Consider the following 14,329-nt stretch of genomic DNA (forward strand, 5'->3'; position numbering starts at 1 on the left):
GAATCCTGCAGGTATTGGGGTTCCATCTGGGAGCATTTTGCTGCAGATACTGTCCAGGCATCCAGGGTGAGGAAAGCCCTGTGTTGGCCAGTTCTGTAGGGGACTTGAGATGTGACTGGAGATGTGACGGGAGATGCTGTGCTTACCCTTGGGAAGCTCCCAGTCTCATGGAAGACATGGAAATGCAAAGCAGAATATTTTAAATGTTTATTCATTCATTTTGAGAGAGAGAGAGGGAGAGAGAGAATTCCAGCAGGTTCCACACTGCCAGCACAGAGCCCTACTCAGGGCTTGATCTCAAGAACCATGAGATCATGACCTGAGCTGAGATCAGGAGTTGGATGCTCAACCGGCTGAGCCACCCAGTCGCCCCAAAAGCAGGTTATTTTAATGCTCGAAGAAAGATAGAATCAGGTGTTAGGGGTTCGCAAGAGGGAGAGAAGGCTCCTATGCTATTCCTATGAGTGAGGGTGAAAACTTCACACTGCCTGGTGGACGGGGCCAGAGATGCTTCCCGTTGGCTCCGAAGGGAAGGCGAGATTGGAGGAGGCAGAGGTGAGGGAGGGAAAGCGGAGAGCACGCGGGAAAAGCCACTGAGGCAGGAAGAGCAAGATATCGTGGGTGTGCAGAACTGCTCCGCTGTGCCGGGAGGGCCTCCCCGACAGGAATAATGGCCAGGCCTAACACCGGAAACGTGATGGGCCATCACTAGGTCTAAAGAAACCGCTTGCCCCAGAGCATCATTTAACAGCAGTTCCAGGATTTGGGGTATGGGGGGGCAGGTGCTTAGTTGATCATTGGTAGGAAGCTGATGCCTGTGCTGTCATGGCCACAAACCTCACGGGTGATGGGGCCTCCCAGCAAAGGCGCTGCCTCCGGATCAAGGGAGGGGAGAGTGGGGAGCCCCTGGGACGGTGGGGCTCAAAGCTGCGTCACGTGAACACCTTCAGAGGGGCTGGTACAGTGCCTGGCTGTATTAGTTTCCTGGGGCTGCCATTAGAAAGTATCACAGACTTTGAATAGCAGAAACGTATTGTCTCAAAGTACTAGAGGCCAGAAGTCCAGTATCAAGGTGTCCGCAGGGCCATGCTCCCTCTGAAGGCGCTAGGGAAGGATCTCTTCCAGGCCTCTTTCTAAATTTCTGGAAGTTCCTTGGCTGATGGCCGCGTAACCGCGCAACTCCAGTGTTCGCATGGCGTTCTTTCTCCCTGTGTGTGTCCTCACATGGCCTTCCCTCTGGTCGTGTCTGTGCCCAGGCTTCCCTTTCATAAGGACACGGTCATATTGGATGAGGGTGCACTGTAATGACCTCATCTTTAACGTGATCATCTGCAGGGATCCTATTGCCAAAGAAGGCCACATTCACAGGCTCTGGAGGTTGGGACTTCAACATCTTTTGAGAGAGGGGAACGCGGTTCAACCCCTGACACCACCCACCTAACATAGTCCCAGGCCAGCCCCACCACTGACCTTCACTCCGCTACATTTTATTCACGGCCTTGGTCACAACCTGAAATTAGCTCCTTCAGTTACTTACCAAGTTGGTCCCAGGTAGGACATCAGCGCCATGAGAGCAGTGGTCTTGTCTGTTTTATTTCCCCTGTATTCCAGGTGCTGGGAGCCTGCTCATGGTAGGTGCCAGCACACTCTCAAATGAGTTACCTAAGGGGTACCTGGATGGGTGGCTCAGTCGTTTGGGTGACCGACTCTTGATTTTGGCTCAGGTCATGAGCTCATGGTTTGTGAGATGGATCCCTGAGTCGGAGTCCGGGCTGACGGCATAGAGCCTGCGTGGGGTTCTCTCTCTCTCTCTCTCTCTCTCTCTCTCTCTCTCTCTCTCTGCCCCTCCTCCACTTGTGTGCGCATGCATGTGTGTTCCCTCTCTTTCAAAAGAAATAAATGAACATTTAAATAATAATAATAATGATGATAGCGAGTGACATAATCTGGTCTGGAAAAAAAGAAGCTTATGGATGCAGGAACCAGAAGAGCCGTTTGGGGGCAGAAAGAGCAGCTTTGTTCTCTGTGGTCTTGGGAAATAGAAGCAAAACCAAGAGTGGAGAGAGGTTATGGGGGGTCCACATCCCACTTATGGGTTAGATGCTTTGCATGGCTTCTGGCATATTGAGAGCAATTAGTATTGTTATTCTTGCCTTAGGAGCTAGTGGAGTCCCCATCACTAAAGGCATTCAAGCCTGATGGCCCCTTGGCAGGAAGATAGAGTTAGATTCTATTAAGGATAAGGTTGGGCAATCTCTGAGGCACTGCCAGCCTTGAGTATCTCTGGTTCCATAAAGAAGAACCCAGAGCTAGGGTCCCCTTATTACGGAGAAACTCAGCAGGGTTTGGGGTGTTCTAGGCAGCCTAGCCAGCATGGCCTTGAACCCTAGATCCCCCAGAAGCTGCTTCTAATTTACCCCTGCTGGGGGTGCTAAGGAGCAGAATGGCTGGGTGGCTTTGGTGGAAAAAGTTTCCATTCTTTCAGGAGTGCTTGAACAGAGCAAGGGGCGTGACCCACCGCTGACCAGTATGGGGTTGTGCTGGCAGCACTGGGACCCGTCGCTGCTGCAGGAGCTGACGCACATCCTGCTTTGAGCGCCGCGCAATGGTTTCGCCAGGTAGCCACCTTGAGTTCTGTGTGACCAGCCAGACGAAGCCCACATGTGCTGGACAAAGACCTGCCGTATCTCCAGTTGGCAAGCCAGTCCCAGTCTTCAGCAGCTGCTAAGCACCTACAGAGTGTCCAGCGTGTAGGCAGACAGAACCCAACAGGCCCCAGGACTGACCAGGAAGAGAGATGGGAGTTTTGAAATCAGTGAGCTCTGTGCGCAGGTTGGCACATGAATGACGGCAGAGAGCCCACGCAGAGCAGCAGCAAGTGCGAGTCAAGAGGCAGAAGGCAGTTCCCAGCCCTGACCCTGCAAGTCACTGGCCATCAGTGTCCTCTGTAAATGGGGGTCAGTAGCCTGGGGGACCCCTAAGGGTTTCTCACCACAACAGGGCTGCTTCCCGGGTTGTGTCAGGTGGGAAGGGCCTCTGGGGCCGGCAAGTCAGGGGCTACCCTCCCCAGCCTGGCTGCTGTCTCTGTTAACCAGTCTTCAGGGCAAGGCTAAAAACAAAATAACCAAAAACAGGAAACCCTGGGAACCAAACCTGAAGAAATGCAAAGGAAAGTGTAACACTCCCAAGGAATCTTTTTGAGAGTTAAAATAAAAATGGGGAAAATCAGCCAAACCTTGCTTTTTCCTCTGAAAGTTTTTCAATCTCTAGCCAATACCTGTATATCTCTAAATACAGTTATTTAATGAGTAAAATAAATTACATATAATTTATACTTCTATAGATTTAAATATACTATGTTATTATATACAATTGAAAATATACAGTATTTGTGTATATACATATAAATGTATATATAAGGTGACTTCATACCTGTAAAAGGTATTTAACATATAAATATTGAATATGTTTCTTTTTTCTTTTTTTTTTTTTTTTTCAACGTTTATTTATTTTTGGGACAGAGAGAGACAGAGCATGAACGGGGGTGGGGCAGAGAGAGAGGGAGACACAGAATCGGAAACAGGCTCCAGGCTCTGAGCCGTCAGCCCAGAGCCCGACGCGGGGCTCAAACCCACGGACCGCGAGATCGTGACCTGGCTGAAGTCGGACGCTTAACCGACTGCGCCACCCAGGCGCCCCTCTTTTTTTTTTTTTTTAACCAATATTGCCATCACTCTTTCTCCAAAAATATTCCCTTGGCTTCAGAACTTCCAGAATGTCACCTCTAATTGTCCTGACTTTTTCCGGCTGGCCAGGTTGAGGATTGGTGGTCCCAGGAAGAGAAGTCAATCCTTACCTGTTCATACTTCATCAAAAGTCCCTCCCGTTCTCCCAGGTGACACTCGTGAGCCACTACCCAGTGCCAGGGGTTAGGGGTGCTGAGATGGGCAGGACCCCAGCCCTGCTTTCAGGAGCCCTCTGTTGAGATGTGTCATGTGTAATGGAGCCTAGAATGGGAGTTATTCACCCCTGTTAGGGTGGAGGTGTATAGAAGACTTCTTTTTTTTTTTTTTTTAAGTTTATTTATTTATTTCGAGAGAGAGAGTGAGCACAAGTGGGGGTAGGGCAGAGCCCAACGTGGAGCTCGAACTCACCAACTTTGAGATCACAACCTGAGCCGAAACCAAGAGTTGGACACTTAGCCGACTATGCCACCTAAGTGTGGGGGGGGGTCGGGGGGTGGGTTTGTTAGAGTTGAGCTTACGCCAGGTTTTGAGGCATGAATAGGAGTTCACCAGGTAAAGGAAGCAGCTTGAGCAAAAGCTGGAAACCTAATAGAAGCAGCACCTTTGGGGACTGGCCATGGGCAGAAGGCTTGCGCTCCAACCTGCCAAGGGCAGGACCAAAGGCCTAGATCTTAGAATCCTGCTCCGAGGGGGCTGGAGGACAGCAGTGTTCCTGCACAGCTCCCTCCTCTCTCTGTCCAGTGCCAGGGTAAGGCATTTCCCTCCATCCACCTGTGGACCCGGCTCCTGTCGGCCCTGGCGGGCCTCCTCTATGCCTCGGCCATTGTGGCCCATGACCGGCGGCCTGAGTACCTGCTTCGGGCCACACCCTGGTTCCTGACCTCCCTTGGCCGTGCTGCACTGGACCTCTCTGTATCCACGCTGGGCCTAGGGGGCTTGACTGCTAGTGTCTCATCTCCCCCTATCCCTGCGGTGCCCTCCTTCCCTATGGCTAGATGGCACTCTCTCCCAGGGGGGCCAGGGAGGAGGTTTGAAGCCTGGGGCAGACAGATGCAATGGCAATCATTTGCAATTTTGTATTTTGTTCCCTTTATATATATACTATATGGAGCAATTATCTCTTGGCTGGAGCTCTGAGAAGCCGCAAGGGGGGGTGTGCAGGCCCCAGGAGCAGACCCAGGTTCCAGTCTCAGTGCTGCTCCTCACGTGGGCCGGTCCCCCCCCTCCTGTGAACCCATTTTCCTCATCTTTGCCCTGTCTTTCTCACAAGGCTAGGAAGGGGCTTTGCAAGCTGACCTGCCACGCAGGGGTGATCATCCCGTTCTGTTGTCTTTGGCACTGGAACCTTGGGTTGGAGAAGCAGAGATCAAAGCTGACAAGTCATTTGTCAATGACTGCTTTCTGGTTCCCCAGGGGTTGTCGCCTGATGTGATGACACCCCAGTGACCTTGACGTGAGAACCTCAAGGGCAAGCTAAGCTCAAACATTGGGCAGAGAGAGAGGTGGACAGCGGGTAATTTGTGTATGAGGCACCTGTGGATTTATCATAAATAGTTTAGAAATCGTTAGAAACTGTGATTTTCTCCTGTGCTGTACTAGTTTTCTGGGGCTGCCCTATTAAGTTACCCAACGTTGGTGGCTTGTCACAACAGAAATGTGTTCTCACGGTTCCAGAGGCTACAAGGCCGAAGTCCAGGCAGGGCCACACTCTCCCGGAGGCCCTGGGAGAGAAACTTCCCTTGTTTGTTCCAGCGTCTGATGGCTCCTGGTGCTCCTGGGCTTGGTGCAGTGTAATTTCATTTTTTACCTCAGTCTTCACATGTTCTTCCCTTCACGTAGCTCTGTGGATCCACCCTAATCCACTGTGACCTCATCTTAATTATATCAGCAAACATCCCCCCTTTTTTTTAAAGATTTTATTTTATTTTAAGGGGGAGATGCCTATTTTCTTTTAAATGTTTATTTTTGAGGGCAAGTGAGAGCAAGTGGCAGAGAGATGGGGACAGAGGACCTGAAGCAGGCTCTGCGCTGACGGCCCAAAGCGGGGCTTGAACTCATGAGCTGTGAGATCATGACCTGAGCTGAAGTCGGACGCTCAACTGAGTGAGCCACCGGGGTGCCCTTTAAAAGATTTTATTTTTAAGTAATCTCTACACCCAGCGTGGGGCTCAAACTCACAATCCTGAGAGTTGCATGCTTTTCTGAGCCAGCCAGTTGCCCCAAGACCCTATTTTTTTTTTAAGTTTATTTATTTTGAGAGAGACAGAGACAGAATGAGTGGGGGAGGGGCAGAGAGAGGGAGAGAGAAAGGATCCCAAGCAGGCTCTGTGCTGCCAGAACTCACAAAACCGAGACCGTGACCTTAGCTGAAACCAAGAGTCGGACGCTTAACTGACTGAGCCACCCAGGAGCCCCTCCCCCGGACCCTATTTTTAAATGAAGTCACTTTTGGAGTTTCCAGATGGATATGAATTTGGGCAGGGGAGGAACACTATTCAACCCACTCCATGTACTGTCCCTTCAAGGGACAAGCCAAGCCCTTCAAGGAAGGTGTTTTTCAAAATGCTTTTGATTAACAAGTATTTACTGAGTGCTTGTTGGGGGGCAAGGTGTTGCTGGCTGCTGAGTCCTCGTGGGGGAAATGTGGAGAAAGTCAGACCTGCCTTGTTCTTAAATGAGCTCATGTCTGTTTTGGGGCCCACCCAGGCAGGATCATCTGGGGAGAGAGAGCCCTTGGGGTGCAGAGGCGAAGGTAGCCCTGGGTGGCTGAAATGCTGTGCTTTGTTGCACCTTAACTCTACCTCTCAGATCATTTTCCTTTCCTGGGTGATGAAGAGCAAGATGAGACGGGCCTTGGGGTTTGCCCCTGAAGCCAGAGAGAGCCCCGACACCCAGGCCCTTTTGACCTGCACAGACAAAGAGGAAGAAAGCCAGGAGGCAAGGTCTCGCCGGTTGGAAAACTGCTGGGCCCACCGGGGTCTGTGCGCAGGATGCTGGGCGTTTCTCGAGCTAGGACAGTTGGTCACTTTAAAAAACTACTACTATTTTTTATGAAAAACAAAACAAAACCAGAAACCCAAAACGCTACTGTTTATGCCCAGTGCTAAGGATGCCCTGAATAAATAGGATCTTCCACTTTACCAACTACAACATATTTTTAAATGGGTTTTTGAGATCATTTAATAAACTTTAATGTATTTTGAGCAATGTAGATGAGATAGTTAAATGTCCGCTTAAGCTAGTTAGTAACTTCCTCATATATATAAGTTCACATACTACATAAATTAATAGGTTAATTTAGAAATAATATGATTTTACCCTATTTCATAAAAACACGTATTCCTAGTTGCACATGCATCTCTGACGTATACATCGTCACCATCACTAACACAGCCCTTTTTTTTTCAGTTGATCTTGCCAAAAAGCTGATCTTTAAAGGTGCTGTTTACAGTAACATCCCCCATATACATCGTACCAGAAAATGTGTTTGTCTCCTTACCGATTTTAACAGGTGACCTAAGTAGGCAGAATTTACTCTAACTCTCAGTTTGTCTTTGCCAAAAGTCCTTGGTTCCAAAAAGCTGAGAAATTGCTTCATGATACAAGAGTGCTTGTAAGGACTTGAACATAAGGCAGCTCCCTCTTTTCTAAGATAATTTCTTGAGGAAAAAGTCTCACCTGTTACCTAGGCTCCTCACTGTCCTTGTTTTTCTTCCAGAGAAGGTGAGTGAGTGAACTGGGTCCATCCCTTCGAATATTCTAGATTTAATAATGTAATCTGACTGAGTTAACGAAACAGAAGATAGTGGTGGGCGCGGCCAAGGTAAAGGGGTTTATGTAAGAGCTAGGACCAAAGCTCCACATTCCCGTGGAGGCGCTAATGGGAGGTTATTTTCATTCCATTCTAGAAACTTGACGAAATTCTATCCCCAAAGGGAGCTAAAGTATTTAAAGAGAGAGAGCCCTGTGTGGCTTGGCATTCTGAAGGGATGACACAGAGCCTTTGCAATGGCTTCCACGGTTCTTTATGAGCGATGGTTTTCAACGTGAGGTCCCCACACCAGCATCGCCTGGGAACTTGCAGGAAATGCAATTCTAGGGCCCCATCAGCTCTACCCAATCTTAAACTGAGAGTGTTTTATTTATTTTTTTAAATTTTATTTTATTTACTTTGAGAGAGAGAGAGAGAGAGAGAGAGCAAGGGAGGGGAGAGAGAGGGGGAAAGAGAGAATCCCAAGCAGGCTCAGCTCAGATCCTGACAAGGGGCTCAGTCCTAAGACTGAGATCATGACCCGAGCCGAAATCAAGAGTCGGACACTCAACCGACTGGGCCATCCAGGCGCCCCAGACTGAGGGTGTTTTAATGAGTGCACTGGGTGCTTCTGATGCACACTAATGTTTGAGAACCACTGCTTTACAAAAGCATTTAGCCCCTACTGCAGTGATTCCCAAACTTGGCCCAAACTTTAGAATCATCTGCAGGGGAGTGAGGGGCTTTGAAACTCTCCAGGTCACGCCCATACCAATTAATCAGAACGTCTGCTGGGAGAGCTAAACATCAGTTGTTTTGTTTTCTAAGATGCCCAGGTGACTCCACTGTGCAGCAAAGTTTGGGAGCCCCTGACCTACTGTGACATCAAAGACAGAGATAAGATACAGCTTATAGGAAGCAGAAAGGGAGATGGGCCATGAAAAAACAGAAATAATATTTTAGAGATGCTTTTGAAGGAACAGGATCTTGTTTTTAGAAAAAGTCTCCTGACTGAGAATTCTTTTTACCTCCCCGTTTCCACTTGAAAGAATTCAGACTGGGTGCCTCTCACCACATTACCACCCTGCAAATCACTGAGGACAATGGCAGCCATCAGTCGCTACATGGAGCTGACCATCGAGCCCGTGCAGCAGGTAAGCGGCCGGAGTCCAGAGGGGTGGGAAGTGGCCATGGAAGGCTTCCCGGAGGAGGTGATACTTTAGCTGCAGGATGGGCAGGATGAGACAAGAAAGCATGTAAAAGGAGGCAGGAGGTCTCCAAGGCCTCAGTGGGGGACAGATGAAAGGGTGGAGAGGAGGCAAGCGAGAGATCCTCGTACCGTGCCACCTGACTGTCATCCTGAGGGACAGGAGTCCAGGAGGCATCAGGACTAGAGACTCAGGGTCAGATGCGCCTGTTAGAGGTGTCTCTCAGGCAAGGTTGGGGGGCAGACCAGGGAAGAGGAGGTAGAAACAAGGCAGTCAGTGAGGGGCGCCGATAAGTCTAGGTGAGAGGTGGTGTGGCCTGAAGCAGGGGCAAGGCTGGGGCAGGTGGAGAGGCAGAGACCAAGTGGGGGGTTGGTGGGCAGAGTGCTGGGGGCGTGAGGGCGTAGGGTGAGAGAGGCTGAGAGCTCCCGATGACTCCTGGGGTTCCGGCCTGCACACAGGGCTTCCCAGGAGCAAGGACGTTAGAGAAGTGAGGGAAAGAGCTGACAGGAAGTCCGCCCCGTCGTCCCACACCCACTGCGACTTCTCGTGGAGGTTTCCAGTGGCCTCAGGGTCACTAAATCCTGGGTTAGCTCTGTCTTTGTTGAGATTCAACACGCTCGGCCACCGGCTGCTTCTGGCTTATGGGGCGCTCGCGCTCCCAGCTCCCCATGCTTTCCTCCCCTCAGTGTTCAGTCTGGGCACCCGTCCCCACGTGGCATCTCACACTTGCGGTGTCCAAACAGAACGTGGGATTTCCGTGCCCTCTCCCTCCCCCATCCTCTCATCCTAGGAAATGAATTCCTCTCTCCCCCTCAGTGCATGCCTACGCCCGTCCAGTCCGTGTGTGAGTCTCCTATTTACTTGGTGTAAAATAGATCCCACAGCCTCCTACCTCGTTTCCGTCTCCACTGTTAATCTTGTCCCACCCCCGCCCCCTGCACCCTGCAGCCAGGAGGGGCGATTCCTTGTGTTCCTCCTTGGCTTGAAACCCTCTGGCTTCCCATTTCATACAGAAGAAACTCTAAAGTTACACAGACTTGCAAGGCCCCACGAGCCAAGCATTCCCTCTCTCTCTGACTGTGCCCTCGTCTCTTCTCTCTTCGTTCACTCCTCTTAGCTGCCTGGGATTTCCCTCCGTTCCTGTGCCTCCAGTGCTCTTCCTCCCCATTTTTTTTTATACGGCTGCCTCCTTCCTTTCCTTCAACCTAAATGTCACCTTCTCCAAAAGCCACCCCCGACTGCACACTCAAAAGTAGCCCGCACCCCTCTGTCCTATTTCTCTATGTTAAATTGTGCCTTTTTAAATGCTCTGCAAAGTACTTCTCACTGTCTTTTACTTTTGTTTGTTGTCTGTCTCCTGCTGGGGTAGAAACTTTGCCTCTGTCTGTCTTGTTTGCCGAGACCCTGGTGCCTCGGGCCACAGGCCCTCAGTAAAGGATGTTTGGAGCGTGGCATGAAGTTCAGTGGTAGCAGCCGCCGCTCAGCTACCGCTGAGGGTAGGTAGCTCATACGGGGCTCAGTAGGAGCTGGGACATACGGGTGCTCGGAGAGTTTGGGCCTGAGAGATAGGTTTCAATTCAGTCTTTGCTGTGGTTCCTTGGAAAGTGGGTGCAAGTAACGCTATGTGACATAAGTGTGTTCAGGGAGATTCAGCGCCTGCTTTCACAGGCCCACAGGTTTGAGAGCCCATTTCGGCCATTAAACGCCTCTTAGATGGGAAGTCTGGGGAAGGCACAGGGAACCCCGGCAGCATCTGGCCAGTGTTTTGCACAAGAGATGTTTAAATCCTCAAACCTCAGAAACACGATAGTGCAAAACTTGCATTCACTCTAACGCAATACCTGAAGCTTGAGTGGATTCTTCCTGCAGAACAGACTCCATTAAAGAAGAGTGTGTCCCTCTTTCTCATTCTCTTCCACTGAGGCCTCTGGCACGTTTTTTTTTGAGCAAATACTCGCACTTGGCCTCTTCCTTCCGTGTCCACCAGAGGGCGAGTGGTGTCCCTGAGACAGCTCCCAGCAGGGAGTCTGCAGCCTGGCCTTCCAGGGCTAGGGGCACCCCTTCTACAGTAACCTGTTTATTGAGGGTTATTTGCCAGTCTCTGAGAAAATAATAACAGGCAACACTTCTGTGATGCTTCTTGTGCTGGGCATAGTGCTTAGAGTACTGGTCTACGTGCTTTGTATACTTACGTAAACCTCACTGCCAACCCCTGAGGTATTAACCTCATTTTACAGATAAGGAAAATGAGGCACAGAGACATTAAGCAAGTTGCCCAAGGTCACACAACTTGTCAGTGGCAGAACCAGGATTCAGAGTCTATGCCCTTGACCACTATGCAACACTGCCTCCTACTTGGCATAATGTCTGACACCAAGGAAGCACTTGATAAATGGTTGGGTTTTTAAAAATTATTATTAATGCAAATTCTCATTAAGTATTATTATTTATATTGTTTTATTGTCTAATAATTAATCATCATATTAGGATTTTAATTTTTTTTTCAACGTTTATTTATTTTTGGGACAGAGAGAGACAGAGCATGAACGGGGGAGGGGCAGAGAGAGAGGGAGACACAGAATCAGAAACAGGCTCCAGGCTCTGAGCCATCAGCCCAGAGCCTGACGCGGGGCTCGAACTCCCGGACCGCAAGATCGTGACCTGGCTGAAGTCGGATGCTTAACCGACTGCGCCACCCAGGCGCCCCCGTATTAGGATTTTAAATTGAGGCACAGAGAAGGTTAAGTAACTTGCCCAAGATCTCATAGTTAGAGAAGCACAGGAATGGGTTTCAGATAAAGCCCGTCTGATTCATAAAGAGAGCATGTTCAGGACGCCTGGGTGGCTCAGCTGGTAAAGCATCCGACTTCAGCTCAGGTCACAATCTTGTGGTTCGTGAGTTCGAGCCCCGCATCAGGCTTAGCTGCCAGCTCAAAGCCTGGAGCCTACTTTGGCTTCTGTGTCTCCCTTTCTCCCTGCCCCTCCCCTGTTCATGCTCTGTCTGTCTGTCTGTCTGTCTCTCTCTCTCTCTCAAATAAAATAAACATTAAACATTTTTTTAAAAAATAAAAAAAAGAGAACAAGTTCTCTGTGCTCATTTCATGCCTGCTCAGTTGGCAAAATTTTCCTTTTTTTTTCATGAGAATGTCCCAGTGGGCAAGGTTGTGGTGAAATAGGTCCCCTGTTGGCAAGTGCATTGATGTATGTCCCATCTGCACAGCCACCTGGAAGTGGACAACAAGGACCGCAGGGGCACTTATTGTCTGCTCAGCAGTCCCCCCTGGGCACTGGGCACTGTCCTAAGGAAGGGTCTTCTAGAAGATGCAGCTGGGTTCAGCTGAGCTGAGGGGCTAAGGACCTTGGGGTCCTGGGGATCAATGGCTTGGAGCATCTGAAAACTCCATTTGCCCTCTTGATTCAGACTTGGTCGGGCCCTGAGGAATTTATAGAATCTATCGTTGATGGGGGCGCCTGGGTGGCTCAGTCGGCTAAGCGTCTGACTTCAGCTCAGGTCACGATCTCGCAGTCTGTGAGTTCGAGCCCCGCATCGGGCTCTGTGCTAACAGCTCAGAGCCTGGAGCCTGCTTCCAATTCTGTGTCTCCCTCTCTCTCTGACCCTCCCCCGTTCATGCTCTGTCTCTCTCTCTTTCAAAAATAAATAAACTTAAAAAAAAAAAAAAGAATCTATCGTTGATGTTGCCTGGGAGGCCCGTGCCCCCCGCCCCCTAGCCTGTCTAGCCAACTCTCGTGTGAAACTGTGTACTTAACCCATCCAGGGCTACAGCCCCACGTGATTTGGGGCCCAGTACGAGTAGCCATTCTCATGTGTCCAGGGCATTACATCTGAGCCCTGTGACACCCCTTCAAATGAGGCAAGGCAGGGATTACCACCCCCTTCGCTAGATACATACCTTGGCATGTGCTTCATTGTGGAAGATGTGGATCCAGAAGGCAGGCTGTTGCCCTGTGATGTGTTAGTGGAACGACCCAAATCCTGCCCACTCTGAAACCCTGGCCAACAGAGCTTCCAGGAGCTCTGACAGCCCCCAGGAGCTCTGTGGGGGAAGCTCTCTCTGAGATGGATGGATGGATGGATGGATGGATGGATGGATGGATGGACAGATGGATGGTGGATGGATGGGCAGATGGATGGATGGATGGATGGATGGATGGATGGATAGACAGACAGATAGACAGGTGATAGATAGAAATCTTGTAAGTCTCTTCCTCCCTTTAACCTCCCCACCTGTTGGTGGGTATGAACCCATGCAGTGCATTTTGGCAGTTGCTATCCAAATTACAAATGCACGTATCCTCTGATCCAGCAATTCCACTTCTAGAAATTGGTCCTTTAAAAACCCTGAAACCTTGGGTGTACGGTATAATTTATTGCAGTCAGTGTTGTAAAAGCAAGAGATTGGAGGGCTCCTGGGTGGCTCAGTTGGTTAAGCATCCAACTTCTGCTCAGGTCATTAACTCACGGTCTGTGGGTTGGAACCCTGCGTCGGGCTCTGTGCTGACAGCTCAGAGCCTGGAGCCTGCTTCGGATTCTGTGTCTCCCTCTCTCTCTGCCCCTACCCCACTTGCACTCTGTCTCTCTCTCGAAAAAAAACCAGCCAAGCGAACAAGCATGAGACTGGAAATGCCTTCAATGTCCATCAGTTTGAGGACAGGTTAAGCAGATTGTGAACACTTACATGATGCCACAAAAGAAACAAAAAGAAAAACAAAAGCCTCTGCTCTAGAGCTATCTCTAGGACACATTGTTAAGTGAGAAAAAGAAAGGTGCATAGGAGAGTGTAGATGTGCTGGCAGCCTTTGTAGAACTAGGGAAGTCGTATATCTGCATTCGATAGGTTATGTATGGACTATCTGGACAGATACACAAGAAACTGAGCGCTGGTTGCCCCTGGGGAGAACTGGGTGCCTGGGGGATTCAGGTGGGAGCGGACCTCGCATTCTACACCCTTTTGTACCTTTTAAAAAACATAAATGTTCATTTATTTATTTTGAGGGGGGGGGGAGAGAGAATCCCAAGGAGGCTCTGCACTGCCAGCACAGAGCCAGATGCAGGGCTCGATCCCATGAACCAGGAGATCGTGACCTGAGCCCAAATCAAGAGTCCGAGCTCATCCGACTCAGCCACCCTTTGGTACCTTCTAAACACCAGTGTATGTGAATGCTTCGACAATTCAGAAATAAAGTAGACTAAGTCTCCCTGCCTGCCCTTTGCCCACACACCCTGCAGGCAGGCTGCAGCACCAGCCGGCTGCCTGGCGATGGACAGATGAACCCTGGAGACGCGAACCTGCAGGAGCCGCCCTCTTACCCTCCCGTTCAGGTCATCCGGGCCCGCGTGTCTTCCAGCAGCTCCTGTGAAGTCTCCTCCATCAACTCCGACCTTGAGGTACTCACACGCTGCTGCCCGCCATGTGCATGGCTTGTCCTTCACTGACACTTACCGGGGCTTCCATGGTGCTCGCGCTGCTGTGCCCTAATCCGCCCACGCTGGCCTCCCGCCTGCCAAGCAGTGAAGGGGCGTGCATGGGGCAGCACCCACGTGGGGTGTGTTGAGAAGAGGTTTCCACGGTCAAATGAGTCAGGGAAGCACTGCATGTCACGGT

General features: G+C 50.2%; 1 protein-coding gene across 10 annotated transcripts in view; it reads left to right on the forward strand.

The window, feature by feature from the left end:
• Positions 1-14,329, forward strand: part of TMEM44 (transmembrane protein 44) — a 40,080-nt gene that overhangs the window by 10,356 nt on the left and 15,395 nt on the right. For 5 of the 10 annotated variants that reach the window (XM_045037119.1, XM_045037114.1, XM_045037115.1 and 2 more), the window contains exons 6-9: positions 4,488-4,658; positions 6,555-6,683; positions 8,547-8,651; positions 13,954-14,112. In XM_045037119.1, the coding sequence (XP_044893054.1) occupies positions 4,488-4,658; positions 6,555-6,683; positions 8,547-8,651; positions 13,954-14,112 (564 nt within the window). Of the gene's footprint in view, positions 1-4,487; positions 4,659-6,554; positions 6,724-8,546; positions 8,652-13,953; positions 14,113-14,329 lie in introns of all 10 variants that reach the window. The other 5 variants (XM_045037117.1, XM_045037116.1, XM_023260291.2 and 2 more) reach the window with 2 other exon arrangements.

The sequence above is a fragment of the Felis catus genome, chromosome C2 (genome assembly GCF_018350175.1).
Source record: "Felis catus isolate Fca126 chromosome C2, F.catus_Fca126_mat1.0, whole genome shotgun sequence".
In the NCBI taxonomy this organism is placed as follows: Eukaryota; Metazoa; Chordata; class Mammalia; order Carnivora; family Felidae; genus Felis; species Felis catus.